The 17,346-nt window shown below is 40.8% G+C and overlaps 1 protein-coding gene across 2 annotated transcripts in view; it reads left to right on the forward strand.

The window, feature by feature from the left end:
• Positions 1-15,316, forward strand: part of LOC144822310 (ras GTPase-activating protein 4-like) — a 528,733-nt gene extending 513,417 nt beyond the window's left edge. For both annotated transcript variants that reach the window (XM_078679660.1, XM_078679661.1), the window contains exon 21: positions 15,027-15,316. In XM_078679660.1, the coding sequence (XP_078535786.1) occupies positions 15,027-15,163 (137 nt within the window). In that variant the 3' untranslated portion in view covers positions 15,164-15,316. The remainder of the gene's footprint in view (positions 1-15,026) is intronic.
• Positions 15,317-17,346: the final 2,030 nt, after the last annotated feature.

The raw sequence follows: 17,346 nt of genomic DNA on the forward strand, positions 1-17,346 counted from the left end.
GTCTATGTACCTTAACCACCTTACAACCTTGGTGTGCATGGTTTCAGTGTAATTGGGCATGAGGACCAGCTCCTCCCAGTACCCCATGAGCAAACAGGCGTAACTAGGAGAGAAGCAGGCCCCCATTGCCACACCCCTCGTCTGTTGGAATAGTTGCTTGCCGAATAAGAAAAAGTTATTCTCTAAGCACATAGTAATCATAGATATAATCATGCGTGTATGCTCAGCTAAGCCACTTGGTCTTGATTCCAGATAATGCTGGACTGCTCTCAAACCATCCCTGTGAAAAATGCTGGTTACATCAAGCGAAATTAGCAAGTAGCTCTGTTTCCATTCAACGTCTTTTATCTTACTCAGAAAGTCCCCTGTATCAAGTGAAGGTAAGGCCCTAACAAACTCCTGCAAAAAAAGGTCAACGTATTTGCTCACATTTTCTAAAATACTGTTGCATGCGGAGATGATGGGCCGACCAGGTGGAAGTACACTGTTCTTGTGAATCTTAGGAATGAAATACACAACAGGTGTTACAGGATTTTCCCTTTTCATGAACTTGTATTCGTCCATCGAAATGACAGCTGTGCTGCGCCATGCCATCAATTTGGAATAAATAATGCCCTTAGCTTGTTGAACTTGGTTGGCATCTGTTCGTTGATAGCAATGATCGATCATTCAGTTGTTCCAATGCAACTTCCATGTACATTTTAAGGGGCCAAAGAACAACGTTTCCTACTTTATCGGATTGCCGAATTACAATCTTCGGATTTGCATGTAATTTTTTCATGAGTTGGTGGTACTCAAGGTCTCGATAATAGTGTTTTTTGGAAAAAGTACCTCTTTTCAAAAACAATGTTTTTAATTCCTGGGAAACTTTTTCGTGAAAGAGGTCAACATTGTCCTTCAGCATCACGGGGCAAAATTTGGACTTGGGTTTAAAAGTGGTTGCTGTTGAGGCGGTATTCGTGCCCACAACTGGATTCAGTAGAGGTAAATCCGAGTCATTGCCTATATCTATTAGTTCCTGTAGCAAGACAGACTCATCTGAGGTTGCAATTGCCGATTGGGTAGAATGCACATAATCATCTGTTGGTTGAGTCTTTTTATGCAAGCTGTGATAGTTCTTCAATTTGAGCTTGTGCACGTATTTGTAAAGGTCTATCTTAGTTCCTGCATAGTCAAAATTGGATTTCGCGCTGTAAGACAATCCCAAGGAGAGTATGGACAATTCTTTGGGAGTCAGCTGAGTGTCAGTGAGATTGACTACTGTCTGTGACTCGTCAGATCCCTGACTCATCTGCGATTCCACTGTTTTCGTGGTTTCCTTGCTTTGTTTGTCCCTCCTGCGGCGCCGATTGCACCGCCTCCTTGCTATATATATATATATGAAAGCACCACCGGGTAGACCGATCATCGCAGCATGTGATGATCCACTGGAAAATCTATTGAGGTACATTGATTTCTTTCTTCAGGTGCACATGAAACAACTCGGGTATTATGTACAGGACACCAGTGACTTTTTAAATAAAATAAACGACTTGTCCTGGGAGTCAAACTTTTTACTTATAACGCTGGATGTATGCTCTTTGTATACTTGCATAAGACACCGAGATGGTTTGAAAGCAGTGGAGTACTTTTTAAGCAAAAGATTGATGATGTTTGCACAACATTCAAGAATGCTGCTAGATATGTTACGTTTATGCCTGGAGAATAATATGTTTATTTTTAAAGGTCAGTTTTACCTTCAAGTTCAGGGTGTGGCGATGGGGGCCAGCTTCTCCCCCAGTTATGCCTGATTGTTTATGGGATGGTGGGAGGAGCTGGTCCTCATGCGCAAACATGAAGAGGTATACACCACAAAGATAGTTTCATGGTTGAGGTTCATAGACGATCTTTTTATTGTGTGGAGAGGTAGTGAGGAAAGTGCACTAGAATTCATAAATGAAATTAATGAAAATGATTTTAATTTGAAATTCACTTTTAACATCAGTAAACCTACAGTGACCTTTTTAGATGTTGAGATCTTAGTTGAAAACAATGTTTTAACCACTACCCTTTCTAGAAAACCAACAGCTAGAAATACACTCTTACATGCGTCGAGTGCCCATCCTCCACATTTAATTAGAAGCATCTCCTACGGGGAGATGCTCCGGATCAGACGTATTTGTAATGATCTGGAGGATGCAAGAATTGAACAATTGGAGAGTGGTGCCAGATTCCTAGCCAGGGGCTACAGCAACGAAACAGTAGAAGCTGCCATTAATAAATCAAGGGTGAAGCCCAGGGAGGATCTCCTGGTGTACAAAGCTCAAACCCCGCAGCTAGCTGTAGAAACAAAGCAACAACCTGTGAGGCTCATTTTGACATACTCGAAGCAGGAGAAAGAATTGAGGAGCATCATCAGACGCAACTGGCACTTTATCCAGGAAGATCCTGTGATAGGTGACCTGATGCCCGCTAATCCATCTATCTCCTTTAGAAAATCAGTGAGTATGGGAAATATACTGGCCAGGAACAGCCAGGAGAGCTGTCGGAAGGATATATGGTTGACCTCTAGAAAAGGGTTTTATAAATGTCTTACCTGTAAAGCCTGCCAATTTGGAAGTAACACCAAAACATATACAACTGCCTTTTCCAAGAACATTATAGAAATCAAGCAACATCTTACTTGTAAAACTCAATACTGTGTTTATGTCTTGGAATGCGAATGTAAGTTAAGATATATAGGCAGCACCAAATTGGCAGTACATAAACGTGTCCTTCAACATCTAAGGGCAATAACCAACAAGGACCAGACATACCCAGTTGCTAGGCATTTTCAAGCAGTACATGATAGTAACCCGCAGTATTTGCGATACTATGCAATTGAGGCTGTACCTGTAATGAGAAGAGGGGGGGATAGAGAGGCCAAATTGCAACGCCTGAAGACGTCGTATATGTTAGAGTTCGACTCGAAGTCTCCGGGTGGATTAAATGCTACGGAAGACCTCCACACCTTTTTATAACATCGCACCTCTCTCATAAATTGCAACTGAGTACAATATCCCCTATATTGAGAGGTGGTTTAGACAGCATTAGTGAAAGTTAAGACAAAACTGACAAAGGTACAAAAAACAAGAAGGATAACGGAATTTTAAGTTATAAGGGGCAGTGCTATTGGCAATGCAAAGATCATCGTATTAATACACACTTCTTATTAATTTGTGGCACACCCCAATTTTTATGATTGGTTTTTAGATGGAAGGGTAGTTTTATCTTTTTGTCTTTTTATTGATCATTTTAGAGTGGGTTGCTGGCAGATATTAAACAAAATATTTATTGTGTATTTATATTCCCTTGTGTCTAAATGTAAATGTAAATGTACAGGAATTTATATAGCGCAAATCACCAAGCGGTTTCTAAGCGCTTGCTTAGGGAACCCGTCCTGGTATTCCCCTGTGAGATAACCCCAGCAGGGTATCCGCAAGGTGAAAGCCAGGCATCCCACCACGAGGGGCCGTTGTGGAGATTAAGCAAGCTATTGCCCAGAGTCGCAGAGTGTGAACCCGTGAAACAAGTAGGCACCGGAGCAAGAATTGTCAAGTCCATGGACATTTTAGGACTCAAGACCCCGCCGAGCCGGGAATTGAACCCTGGTCCCGGGCTGACCTCTGCTTCCAGGTCTGCCTCCTCTAACCAGTGAGCCACACTTCTCCACAAGTGATGACCCCCTTTCCTCACCACAGGTTAAATGAGAAAAGTAAATGAAATAACCTCTGTGTAGTTCTATAATGTTTTTAGATTTGTCCGACCATGATTTAAATATCAAAGTTGCATATTTTCAGCACAGCTTTGCACATTATCATCATACTGTAGCACTAAGTCACTTTAGTCCCTATTTATTGATTCAGCAGCACGCAATCACTTTACTTAGATATGGATTTCTGTCAGTGGTCAAGATTTAAGCTAATTAATACATGCTTTGTAGTACTAGCCATTGAGCTGTGGTGTGACTCTTGAACCAAGAACATTAACGAGTAGTGGCAAATGTGTGAGGGAGACATTTAACAACAGTACAAAAAGTATAAAAAATAAATTCAAAATACTGTGTATATATGTCTCTGGGAATACCAATATCGGGACCGATATTGGTCAACATTAGGATATGATATTTTAATGTAATAGGGGAATTTTGACTTGTGTCTACCTGATTAATAACTGTAATACAGTGAGATCTGAGTCCATCTCCCCCATTAAGGGGCTTGAGTAACATATCTTTTAAAATCACTTTATTTAATACTTTCACATTTTCTTGCCCTTAATGAGAGTCATTAGAAATCGGGTCTACAATATGCATTTAAGCAGATAAATTGTGTTAATCATGTACAATGTTTTTGATAAAAGCGTGTATTAAGTTTGTAGAAAGTATAATACAACTTAAAAGCATTTATGCAGCTATTTATACATTGAAGTACATGAAATTTGTGAAGTACATGAGACCCCTCGAATTAAAGCAGTATGCTTTCTATGTCTCTTAAATTGGGCTTGTATTTGCAGTTTAAAAAGGTGGGGCATTAACTAAGCGTTGTCATGTGATCAAGGCCGCTGGGACGGCCAAAACGCGGCGTGACTATTCACTGGAGAAAATAAAATAGATTGGCACAAAGAAGGTCTGCCCTCGTTATTTCGCGCGCAAGCGAAGAGACAGTGTTACGAGTTGCCGTGATATATATATATATATATATATGCAGCTCCGCTCGTCCCCCCTTACAGAGAAGATAACGCACTCGCGGGGGTTATTCACGAAAAGCAATCCTTTATTCGGCTTCTGGACAAAAAGGCAGACGCGTTTCGGACATCAAGTCCTTCGTCAGTGTTTACATGCGCCGCATTTCCGGGCACAATATATACAATACATTCACTGTTTCATGAAAAGGAAAGATGGACAACATTCAACATCCGAAAAAGGGCAGCCATTATTGAGTGGGTTATATTTCACACAATCGCCTCTTTCCATTGTGTTGTTTACCAGATGTCATACTCATGCCAATTAACTCTTAAAGTAAAATGAACTCAATCTCGCCGTGTATCGGCATATCAATGGCATTTAAGCAGCCCTATTTACAGTTATTTACAGAATATATACAATATGTACACACTTCAACCCAGTTGCTCGAATTTGTGAACAGTTACTGCGATCACATTCTCGTTGTTGGGGAATTGAAAATAGTCTTCACTCATTGGTTATCCAAAATTAAAGTGATATGGATCAAAATGAATAAATTGGTTAATTCCCTAGTCAGTGAATTCAGAAATAATCTAGCCGTGTATCGGCACGTCACCGACTAATACAACTTCAGATAGGGTCGCAGTAATGAAGAGCCAACTAATATCAAACACAATCATTTGGTTCATAATTTCCAAAATAACGGAACTCTTCTCCCATGACATGATTGTAAATCAAACTCTCATGATTAATCCTTTCATGAATATATACAAAATCACAATTATATACTCGATCCAAATTCCCCATTGAGATATGATAGATTAACGTTGATATTTCATTAATTCATTGCCTGATATTAGATCAAATGATCTGAGTTAGCATTTAAATCATGTGACAATGAGCGAAACCTCCACTAGGGATCTATTCATCCAATTGGAATGAGTTCACATTGTAAATGGAGAGGGATAGATCTTAAGAAATTGTGCTAGGGAGAGTTAAAAATATAGGTGAGTCAAAAAGAAAAGGAAACCATTGGAATGGAGAAAAAATATATACATAAGTAAGTACAAAGATAAGAGAGACCAAAATATCGAGGTAACACTATAGGGAATAAAAGTACAAGTAAGATATGGAATGTACATATATATATATAGATATATATATATATATATATATCTCCAAAAGACTCTTCTCTCCTCGAATGCTTTCCGGAACACTAAGAGCACGGACCCAGGATTCTTTCCTCAATACCAGTTTGTTTATTTACAGGTTCACAGGCCGACAAACAGGTAGATGGCAGCCATTACGCATTTCATCCCTCCTGGGGACATGATCACATGACGCGTCTTTGCCAATAGGGTTACTTTTTAAAGTTTGCACTTTTGTGCTCATTTATATACATTGAATAAAAATAAAATACACATCGTCCATCCATAATTTTGCCTCATTATAGTATGATCAAGCTGCGAAATTTCTTACGGCCTGAAATGTATAATATTAAATAATTAAATTTCACCTTACTCCTTTATAACAGTATAAATACATGGGTGACTTCATAAGGCTTCATTTCATTCCAAACCAAATGGTTAGTACACATATTGTTTCTTGGTTGTGTGTGCATTTTAGGTTTTGGGTTTCCATACCTCAAAGGCCCAAGTCAATATATAAATATATCCATAAATAAATAAATATATAAATAACTCGATATCGACGGGTTTACATATAAATATAAATACCAATCTATACATCAATACGAACATGGCTATGCGCTTGAATGTGCACATGTGCAAATGCATGTAAATATACATTTAAAACACCAACTTGCTCATAAATATAATAAATATATAGATAAATAAATACATAAATAGATCATTCACTGTCATTTATAATATTATTTAAAAATCTCTTTGAGCTTTTGTATACACACATCTATACTGACCCCCAGAGTGTATTATTGGACGTATTAGGATAAATCCCTTTTTGACTCTGTTTGCAGTCTAGTTTGGAGTCAGACCTTATGTTTATTAGATCTATAGTATTTAAAGTTGGTATGGTCATTTGATCTCAATCTTATATTTTGATCATACTCGAAAGGAAGGGATTCGTGCAAAAAAGAGCTGTGCAAATATAGCGACAAAGTGCAAAATGTGCTTCATTAAAAACCCTGGTAACTTAAAAATATCTAGGGGGAATGTGTTGTTTATAAACAGTCAGATTCTGAAGGCGGTTTCTTTTCATAAATCCTATTTCTGTGCGATCCTAGTTCATGTACCTCATCTTGTGACTCTACAGCTTGTGTTGTTTATAGGAGGACTGGATAAAGCATTTGATCCGGCCACCAATCCTTTATATTAAAGACTTGCATGCAGTTCTTCCGAACTATTTAGCCCGTTTGGATGCTTGCTATCTAAGTTAAGAATATAGTGCATCTCTAATATTCTTAGGGTTTTTTCTCTATCCCCTCCTCTTTTATTTCTTGGAACCGCATCAATGAGGAAATATCTCAAGTCTTTAGGATTGCCATCATGTTTTTCATGAAAATGGCGTGCCATCGGATATGCCTGATTGTGGTTTTTTATAGCTCGTATGTGCTGGAGTATCCGTTTATGGCCTGGCAAGATGGTACTACCGACATATCTTAGATTGCACGGGCACTCCAACACATACACCACATGATCCGTTTTGCAGTTTAAGGATTTTATTATTTCCTGTTTAGGCCCTCCAAAGGGTGTGGTGTACTCAGTTGTGGACACTCCATTTTGGCACGCTTTACATATTTTACATTTGTAAAATCCTTTTCTTTGTGCCAACCAAAATCCCTTGGTTGGCGTGCCACATGGATCATTTTCCACCAGAGTGTCTTTCATGGATACCCCCCTCCTGTATGTTATTGAAGGTTTTTTGGGGACTTTTTTGCCTATTACCGGGTCTTGTTTTATAAGGTGCCAGTTTTTGTTAATAATTTTTCTTACAGCTACCTCTTGACGATTGTAATCTAGAATGAATCTAAAATCACTTGCTGTTTCATCTGGGGTAGTGGATTGTTTTGGCTGTTTGTTCATTAGTTTTTCTCTTTTGACCAGATTGCATTTCATTAAAGCTTTTTCTAAACATTTGTTGCTGTAACCTCTGGCTTTGAATCTGCCAATACACTCCTGTTGTGCTAATTTTAGTGCCTCATCATTACTGCAGATTCGTTTGATGCGCAGTAGCTCACCATAAGGGATACTTTACACTAGGTGATTGGGGTGCGAACTTCTGGCGTGCAAAATTGCATTTCCTGCCGTTGGTTTCCCGTGCAATTTGGTCTCAACCTTGCCTTGATTAATCAATACTTCCACATCTAAAAACACTACTCTGGTCTTACTTATGTTTGCTGTGAAGTTCAAATTAAGTTCATTTACATTGAGTGAAGCAATGAACGTACTCGCCTCCTCTTCCTTACCCTGCCAAACTAGGAACAGGTCGTCAATGAACCCCCACCAGCATTTTATATGTTTCTTAAGTGTCGCCGCGTAGTTTGCCATGAGAACCAGCTCCTCCCACATGCCCATGTATAAACACGCGTAGCGGGGGGAGAAGCTGGATCCCATGGCAACACCGCGTAATTGTTGGTACAGTACATTTTGGAACATAAAGATGTTATTTGTTAGACATAATTCCACCATGTTAACAATCATTCTGTTGTGTTCCGTATAAGATTGTCCTCTCCTTGCCAGGTAGTGCTTCAATGCTCGTAGTCCATCCTTATGTTTGATGGACGTATAGAGTGAGGTAACGTCTAAAGTGATTAAAAGATAATCATTCTGCCATTGAAAGTGTTTTATTTTAAACAAAAAATCCCCTGTACCTTTGATATATTGGACAAGCTTTTGTACATGTTCCTGTAGAAAGAAGTCCACGTATTTTGAAGTGTTTTCAAAAATGCTATTTTTGGCTGATATGATTGGCCTCCCCGGCGGATTTGCACTGTCCTTATGTACTTTTGGTATAAAGTACAGAATGGGGATTGTGGGGTTTGCTATCCATAGGTACTTGTATTCCTCAGTTGTTAAGAGGCCCATTTCTCGCCATGCCAGCAATTTAATCCGAAAAGAAGATTGTATTGCATTCCAGGTTATTTTGTTGCTGGTTCCGTAGCAGGTTCCGTCTGTTAAGTGGTTCATTGCTTCTTTGAGGTAATCCTCCCTTTTCCACAGAACCACATTTCTGCCTTTGTCTGCGTTTCTTACTACTACTTCCTTGTCATTCTTGATTTTGGTCATAAGTTGATGGTATTGTAGTTCCTTTATGTTTTTCGTAGCCTTACTTTTTTCTTTGTTTATTGATTTGTTTACATGTTTTAAGTCCTTGATGACTTGGTCTCGGAATACATCGATTGTGTCTTTCAGCATTAATGGATAGAAAGATGATGGTGGTTTAAAGGGAGTCTTGCATGGTACCACGGCATTATGCATTGTTTTTTCAGCCAAAGTTCCACTGGCTTGGTTGCCTTCCTGCATCAGATCGTAAAGACTATCAACCAATTCTTGTGACCCCTGTTTAATGTTTGAATCTATCTTGTTTTCTTGTGCTGGAAGATCAGATATAGTGGAAGAGTCTTCACTATTTTCTGCTTTTTTGGTTTGAGCATGAAACGTTCTCAGTTTTAGTTTTCTCACACTTTTATAAATGTTGCCCCTTGATTTTGAGTAATTGAATGAGCTCTCAGGGCAAAAGGAGAGACCTAAAGCCAATAGTTGTTGTTCTGCAGAGTTCAATGTTAAATCCGTCAAATTGATTACAATCATTCCACTGGCTTCATGTGTGTCAATACTACTTATTGTTTCCAGTGTTTCCTCTGTTGTTTCTTTTGTTGCTTTTTGTTGCTGGTTTCTTCTTCTATTGGCTTTTCTTCTCTCCCTCCATTTTTTACTCCTCCTCGACTTCTGCTGGCCTGCTGTTTCCGTGGCCTTAGGGATTGGAGGCGCTCCGTACATAAAAAATCAACTTCTTCCGTGAGCGAGTGTTTGCGGGCAGTTGCTGCTTTTGACTTATTTCTATTTTCTGCTTCTGACCCACTCTCCACATTGGAGCTTTCTCCTGATGCTGATGTCAGATCTGGATGCTGATTTGCATCTTCTACTCGTTGTTTCATTCCCTTGTTGTCAGCTTTGAGTGCATCATATTTGCGGGCAAATGTAAAAATTCTTCCATATTCGTAGTCACATCTGTCTCTGTGGAACTTATAAGCTTTACGTTCCCTTATTACATCCTCCTCTTTTTTTAAACGCTTTTTCATCTCAGCCTTTAGTTTTTCTATTTCCTCTTGCTGCTCCATTGATTCAAGCTCCTTAGTTGCTGTTAAAATGTACTCCGCTAATTTGATGCAGTCCTTCTCTGCATATTTCACAAGAATAAAGAGCAATTTCCTTGAGGATTCTAAATTGGTCTCTGCCCATTTGCGCATCATTTCCCGGTCTGGTGCCTCACAGCTTTGGGCTATGAGTATTCTCTAACCACGGGGAACCCTCCCCACCTCTATGTAGCGTTGCAGCGATTTGGCTTCCCACCATCGTTTTTGCTCTGTCCTCATTAGTTTCTCTAATTGCTTAAATTTTTCCTTTATCCCTATATTACTGCCTGCTGCTGTTGCTTTCTGGGCAATGGAGTCCTTAATTGGTACATTCTCGTCACTGAACATAGAAGCCGCCGCTTCCTCCCTCTCCTTAAGCGCGTCTGCTGCCATCGTTATGTCTGTCTTTATGCTTTCCTGTATTTTGTGTAAAATTCTGTGGTAGCTGATGATGTTTTAGGCTGCACCGAGCAATCTCCCGACAGCCCACTATATATATATATATATCACAAAAAACTCGCGCTCTGAGTCAAGTTCTTATTTTGTGCTAAACTTGGTGTAATTCTGTTCAGCCGTTTTATCTGTATTGGAGATCAAACTTTCCAAGAAGGAGACAAATTGGATGACATTTTCTTTTGGAAAGGTTCGTACCAGTGTTAATAAAGAAAACAAATGGCTTTCCTATGGAAAGTTTAACCTAACTAGAACTACAATGGTGCTAGAACTACCAGTTCAATATCAATGTATAAATATAGATACACGCACACACATACATACATACACGTTTTGGCTGTGTACACAGCCTTTATCAACCTAGCACAGTGCGCCATTTTATTTTGCATTTAAAGCTTCATAACCGGTGATGCCACTTACATGAACATAAACAAATTACTTTCTTTGCAGTCTTTTTTCCAATGTTCGCCATGTTTCTAATTATGCTGTCACTTATTGTAATAAAATTCAGCGAAAATGGTAAGGTTTTGCATTTCAAATATTTAGAATAAAAAGGGCGGCATGCATTTCAAATAATTACAATAAAAAGATTGGTATTTTCAGTTTGTTCAAAACGTGAACATTGCACAATATCTGCAATTAGCAGCCCGATAAGCAGTTCTTTCCATTTATATATCCATCACAAAAGACTTCTTATTTCAATTTACTCGTATCTTGAGCACTGCACATTTCACTAGTAACCAGCTTATCATCACGCAATGTTTGGCTTCTCACATGAAGCTGCATTCTGAAGTTGGCAGCATATTTCAGTGTCTTTACGCAATTACAAGTCATCAAAGTAACTTCCATCTCTCTGTCTTTTACTCCAACTGCTGCCGACCATTCTTATGTTCTTAAAGGGACATAAATAAATTGCTTTATCACAGCGCATACCTTGTTTTATTTCGCACTGCTTAAACCTTCAGTTTTTTAAAGCATGTGCTGCCAATCGATATCCGATCCTTGGGATTTGCTGGTCAGCCATTACCTTTGAGCAGCGCCCAACTCCGAGCACCTTCATAAATCAAATGTAGGGGCCCTCTACAAAACACAAGTCCCCGCCAAGGGTAGACCTTCGACTCCCAGCACCGAAAATGCGCTATTGCTTATCACCCTTCAAATTATTGTTCCTCGGGTGTGGTGCTCGTGGGCTTGCCAGCTTTTTAAAACTTCTCCAGATTTTTGGGTTTGCTGGCATGCATCCTGATTGTCAGTGGTGCAGAAAAGTGGGGATACCATACACGCCTCATAAAAAATTATAAACACTTTCCTCATATTAAGAAGAAGCCTGCCCTCGAATCCTATGGAAATATCTGTTTTATTTGCTGACAGCACTTGCCACTGATGTAGGAACACGTTTCAGCGTTTTACAAAGCCTTTGTCAATCAATCAATCATTCAGGGAATTGTGAAGTGCTCTACTCACCCGTGAGGGCCTCATGGGGGTGGGGGTGAGCAGCTCCAGTCAGTCGAAGAGCCAAGTCTTGAGGGTATTCTTGAAGATGTGCAGAGTGGGTGCATGTCTGATGTTGATCGGAAGCTCGTTCCAGGTCTTTGCTGAGATGAAGGAGAAGGGTCTTCCACCTGGTCTGGCTCTGCGAATGCGCAGGGTTACGGCGAGGGCAAGGTCAGAGGATCAGATGTTTTTCTTGGGTACGTGGACTGGGAGCCAGTGGAGGTCTTGCAGGTGTGGGGTGATGTGTTTGTGTCGGGGGACACAGAGGACACGTCTTGCTGCGGTGTTCTGTATGGTCTGGAGCTTGCGGAGCAAGGATTTGTTGATCCCGGCATAGAGGGCGTTTCCGTAGTCTAATCTGCTGGTTATGAGTGCGTGGGAAACGGCCTTTCTTGATATGGGAGGATCCATTTGAAGGTCTTGCGAAGGATGCGGAGGGTGTTGAAGCAGGTGGAGGCAACAGCATTGATCTGTCGGGTCATGGAGAGGAAGGAGTTGAGTATGATGCTGAGGTTCCTGGCGTGGTCCGTGGGTGTGGGAGGGCTGCCGAGGGCGGTGGGCCACCAGGTGTTGTCCAATGCAGAAGGGTAGGGTCAGAGGACGAGGACTTCTGTCTTCTCTGAGATGAGCTTCAGGCAGCTGCTGCTCATCTAGGTTGTGCTGGCCTTCATTTCTTTCTAGAAGCTGAGTCTGTAGATGAGGGGGTCCTTGGTACGGGAGAGGATGAGCTGGAGTTGTCAGTGTAGGATACTGTGTTGAGTCTGACGATGGGGTGGAGGGGACAATGTAGATGTTGAAGAGCGTGGGCCTGAGCGATGATCCTTGGGGTACTCTGCAGCTGATCTCTGTGGGTTAAGAGAGAAAGGGAGGAAGTTTGATTCTTTGGGTTCTGCCGGTGAGGAATGAGCAGAGCCAGTTGAGGGCGGTCCCCTGTATGTTGGTGTTCTGGAGTCTGGCTGTGAGAGTGCAGTGGGAGGCGGTGTCGAAGACTGCAGAGAGGTCGAGCAGGATCAGGGCCTTGGTGTGTCCTTGGTCGAGGAGCGTCTGGATGTCGTCTGTGGCAGCGAGTAGGGCAGTCTTGTTGCTGTGGTTGCTGCAGAGTCTAGACTGGGAGGGGTCGAGGATATTAGTTCTCCTCTATGAATTTCATTAGTTGGACTTTAACGATCTTTTCTGTGACTTTGGCCACGAAGGTTAGGAGTGAGATGGGTCGGTAGTTCTTGAGGTCCGTTGGATCTGCTGAGGGCTTCGAGGGAGGCGTTGCTGGTGCGTTGTAGCTCCGGTGCGATGGCAGCAGCAGCTCTGTGACAGATTTGCAGAGGGCAGGGGTCCATGGGGACTCCTGAGTGAATGCCTTTCGTGGTCAATGTGGTGTCTTTGGTGGTGACTAGGGTCTGGAAGGAGATGGTAAGCCTAGCGTAGTGCGCCTTTCTCTTTGCATTTAAACCTTCACAAAGGTGAGGCCACATACATGAACATAAACAAATTACTTTCTATGCAGTCTGTTTTCCAATGTTCCCCATGTGTCTAATTATGCCATCACTTATTTTAATTAAGGTTAGGTTTTGCAATTCAAATATTTACAATAACAATATATATATATATATATATATATATATATATATATATATATATATATTCACTGAAAAAACCAAAGGTTACAGGAACGTTATAGTTCGGCACAGGTTTCACATTTTCACCTTTCAGATGTCATCAGTGATGTCACTGATCATGTCATGAGTGATCTAATATGTGAGGTCATAAGCAGTGTATTGCGGGGGGCACGAGTTATAGTTAGTTCAGTTATCTATAACTCCTGAATTTCACTGGTTTTGTATGAGTGAAACCTGAGCCTAACTATTACGTCCCTGTAACCTTTTGTTTTTCCAGTAAATTTCTAAGGTTCTTTTTTTCCCATTTTTTAACTTTAACGTCCCTGTAATGTTGTGTTTTTTCAGGGATTTTCTAAGGTTTTTTAAATGCTAATTTCTAATTATAACGTCCCTGTAACCTTTGGTTTTTTCAGTGAATTTCTATGGTGTTTTAAGTAGTAATTGCATTCGCAGAGTGGTAGAGAAAGGGGCGTAGCCTCCGCCTAGCTCTCAGGAATCCCACTGTGTAGGGCTTCTTAACCCGCAAGGTCCCTCAGGAGTAAAGTGGACTTAATCCCCCAACCAGTAGTGCGCCAGGAGCCACGTTCGCAGAGTGGTGGTGAAAGAGGGCATGGCCTCCGAAGACTTCTTAGCAATCAAGCTGTATGGGACTTACTGGAGGTAACAGCACGGGTAGTTGCCCCCCAAGGATGTCCTCCAAAAGGCATGTTTTAGTATATACCAAACAAAATGGTGGTCTCAATTAATAAAGAAATAGAACGTTGCAGGTGTAATTCCCTAAGTCTGTGCATATGTGGTGATGCATGAGCACGCATACTTCATCACAGATGCACGTGCTTGGTGAATGACGCACCCAGCAGCAGTGGCCATTTTGCTTGTTTGTTTTCTTTCCTTTTTTTAGCTGATGCTACACACTATTATCTAAAAGCCTTTTGCGTTTTTGCTGATGTTCCACATTGGCAAAGCCAATATGTCAGAAAGGTCAGACCTACTGGTTTGCCAGTGCCTCCTTTTGTGTTGCATTCATTTTGATTTTTACTCTCTTTACTTTTTTTTCTAATCCTTTGCAAGAAGAAGAGGAGACCCCACAAGAAGCGGGAGGCTTGCAAGCAGAGTTGTGCTAGCTGACTTTTTCAAATAGAATAAAACGAATACTCAATTCAGCAACTTTAAACCGGCCCTACATAGGTCGAAGGCTCCTTCAAACTCAAGTGGTCTTCTAACCTGTTGTTAACTTAGGTTTCGAGCACGACACTTGAATTGACCTTGAAGCCATCTACTGTCTCAAGTTTACTACTAATTCCCTAGGTGTTGAGTGGTAGTATGGATGTGATGGATGTGAAGACATACCAATATGAAGAGGCTGGAAAACAAGCAGTAAAATAATGTAATTATTTATGGACCTTAATTAATTGTCTCTGCTTTTCCCCAGACTCTGAAGATTGTGATCGTACAAGCCAACTGTTCCGGGTTCTGCAGGACCTCGAGGATGCCCATCACTTGGCTGTGGAAGACTCATCAATGCTGGCTGCCAGGGATAGGAACCAATTATTGGAACTGCAGACATGACTTATGCCTATCAGTTGTTTGTATTGTATAAGATGCCAATAGTTTTATTTCTTTACATTAAAAATGAAGACTTAATCTGTAGAATGTATCAAGGCTGCCAAAATCATATGTAATTATAATGAGATTTCCTTTAAAGAAAATGGTGCTAATGTATGTTGTGTTTTTTCATACTTGTGTATTTTTGGGTCTGTCTGAATTTAGCAGCTTTGAAATGTGAGGTTGGGAGCATGTACCTCATAGGTTTACCATGATCTCACTGAAAGGATCGTGCATGAGCACTACTGCAATAAATCTGCCCCAACTCTCTTCTGCTTGCTCGAACATGGGAGCAGAAGATTGTTCATACACTATTTACTGTTAACAAGCTGTGTTGCGTTGTCTAGAGCTTCTAACCTTTACCCTGTGAAACAAGGTTCTAATCTCAGCTTCGGCTCAACATCTGGTGGTGTTGGGCAAATCGCTTAATCTTCCTGTGCATAAAAAAGGTGATATGTCTGGTTTCTCTTGTAAAGTTTTTTTTTCTTTTCTTTTTTTACTGAGTTTTATGTAGTGCAAACTTGACCCAAATCAGGTATCAGAGCGCTTTACATAGCACCAGTTGTGTAACATGAGGGCACATTCATTATTTATTTTTTTGTTAGGCACGGGAAGATTAACTGATTTGCCCAGAATCACAGAATGTTCAGCGTCATTACTGAGACTCAAACCCAGTTCCCCAGATTAGAGGTCAACTGCCCTAGCCGTTAGGCCAACTACTCAAGTTGTCGAATGCCCTCTGCTCATGCTATATAATAAAACTAAAAAAAAAAACTATTTTTCTCCAGCATAGTAGGTTATGCCAAGCAAAAGAGCAGGTAGGTAAGGCAAAAGAGCTTTTCAGCAGGTTCCATCTGCCAGTCATGAGAGTTGAAACAGCAATTTCAAAGAAGCCACTTTTTAGGTCTTGCCTAGAAGACACTGTATGCAGTCTGGATGCGATAAACCTGTTGAAGGCTTACCAAAAGACCTATTGCTTATCATTAGTTGGCATGATTTATTCTTTTTTGCTTGCTTCTTATTCAATTACTTTTCTTGTCCCATCTTGAGCAGAACCAGGTTCTAATCTTAGCCTCAGCTCAACATCTAATGATGTTGGGCAAATCGCTTAATCTTCCAGTGCATAAAAAAAGTTGAGATGTCTAGTTCTCTACTCTTGTAAAGTTGTCTAATGCCCATAGTCTAAGTTCACTCTATATACATCTTCAAGAAAACAACACCCTTTTTAATCGTGCAAAGTAGGTTATGCTGAGCAAAATGGCTGGTAAGGCAAAAGAGCTGGTGCAGGAGTTTCCATCTGGCATTCATGAGATTTGAAACAAGCTTGCACTTTCAAGGAGGCCACTTTGGAGGTTTTGCCTACAAGATACTGCAAGCAGTCTTTTTTACGATAAACCTCTTGTGGACTTACCAAAAACCTGCTTGCAACCTGACCATTGCTTACTACTAGTTAGCTTGATTTACTCTTTTTTGTTTGATTCTTATTTGATTACTTTTCTTGCCCCATCTTGTGTTTATTCCTCTCCAGGAGCATGGCCTCTTTATCATCCTTTTTATTGGTTGACTTGTATTCTTGCACTGCTCGCTTTTAGAGGACCAATTGTTTCTTGTTGAGTAAGCCCTTTATGAGAGTGCTTGTGTTTTCCAGCGTTCTCTCTTATGAGCTTCTCCCCCTATGTCAAACACCTGCTTTCACATTCCATCCTGCTCTCACTCTTGCGTGCTCATCGGTCTCCTGTGTGCTTCTCCACCCACACTCTGTTGCTTTCTCCCTCGTGTGCTCCTTTTCTCCTTCTCCCCAACACAGCTTTAACTTTAATTATCCTCTCAGCCCCCACTCTTCTGTCCCACCATTGGCCCCTTATTTAACTGTACTTTTTTTATCCATTAAGCTTTTGGGATGGCAGATTGCTGCTGGACCCTCCGCATTACAAAAAAAAAGCTTTTGTGATACTCCCAATTTATTTTAATTCACCAATCTAGCTTGGTTTGGTAAATAAAACAAATGGCGTCATTATGCAAGGGTGGTGTCATGGAAAAGACGTGGCTGTGTCATCACTGCTTTTTTAGGTCTCGCGACCTATCAATGTGCGCAAGCGCATTGAGCGGAGCGAGAATTCAAGTGCTCAAAAAGCTCGTCAAACCAA

This window comes from Lissotriton helveticus, chromosome 3_1 (assembly GCF_964261635.1).
Source record: "Lissotriton helveticus chromosome 3_1, aLisHel1.1, whole genome shotgun sequence".
Taxonomy (NCBI): domain Eukaryota; kingdom Metazoa; phylum Chordata; class Amphibia; order Caudata; family Salamandridae; genus Lissotriton; species Lissotriton helveticus.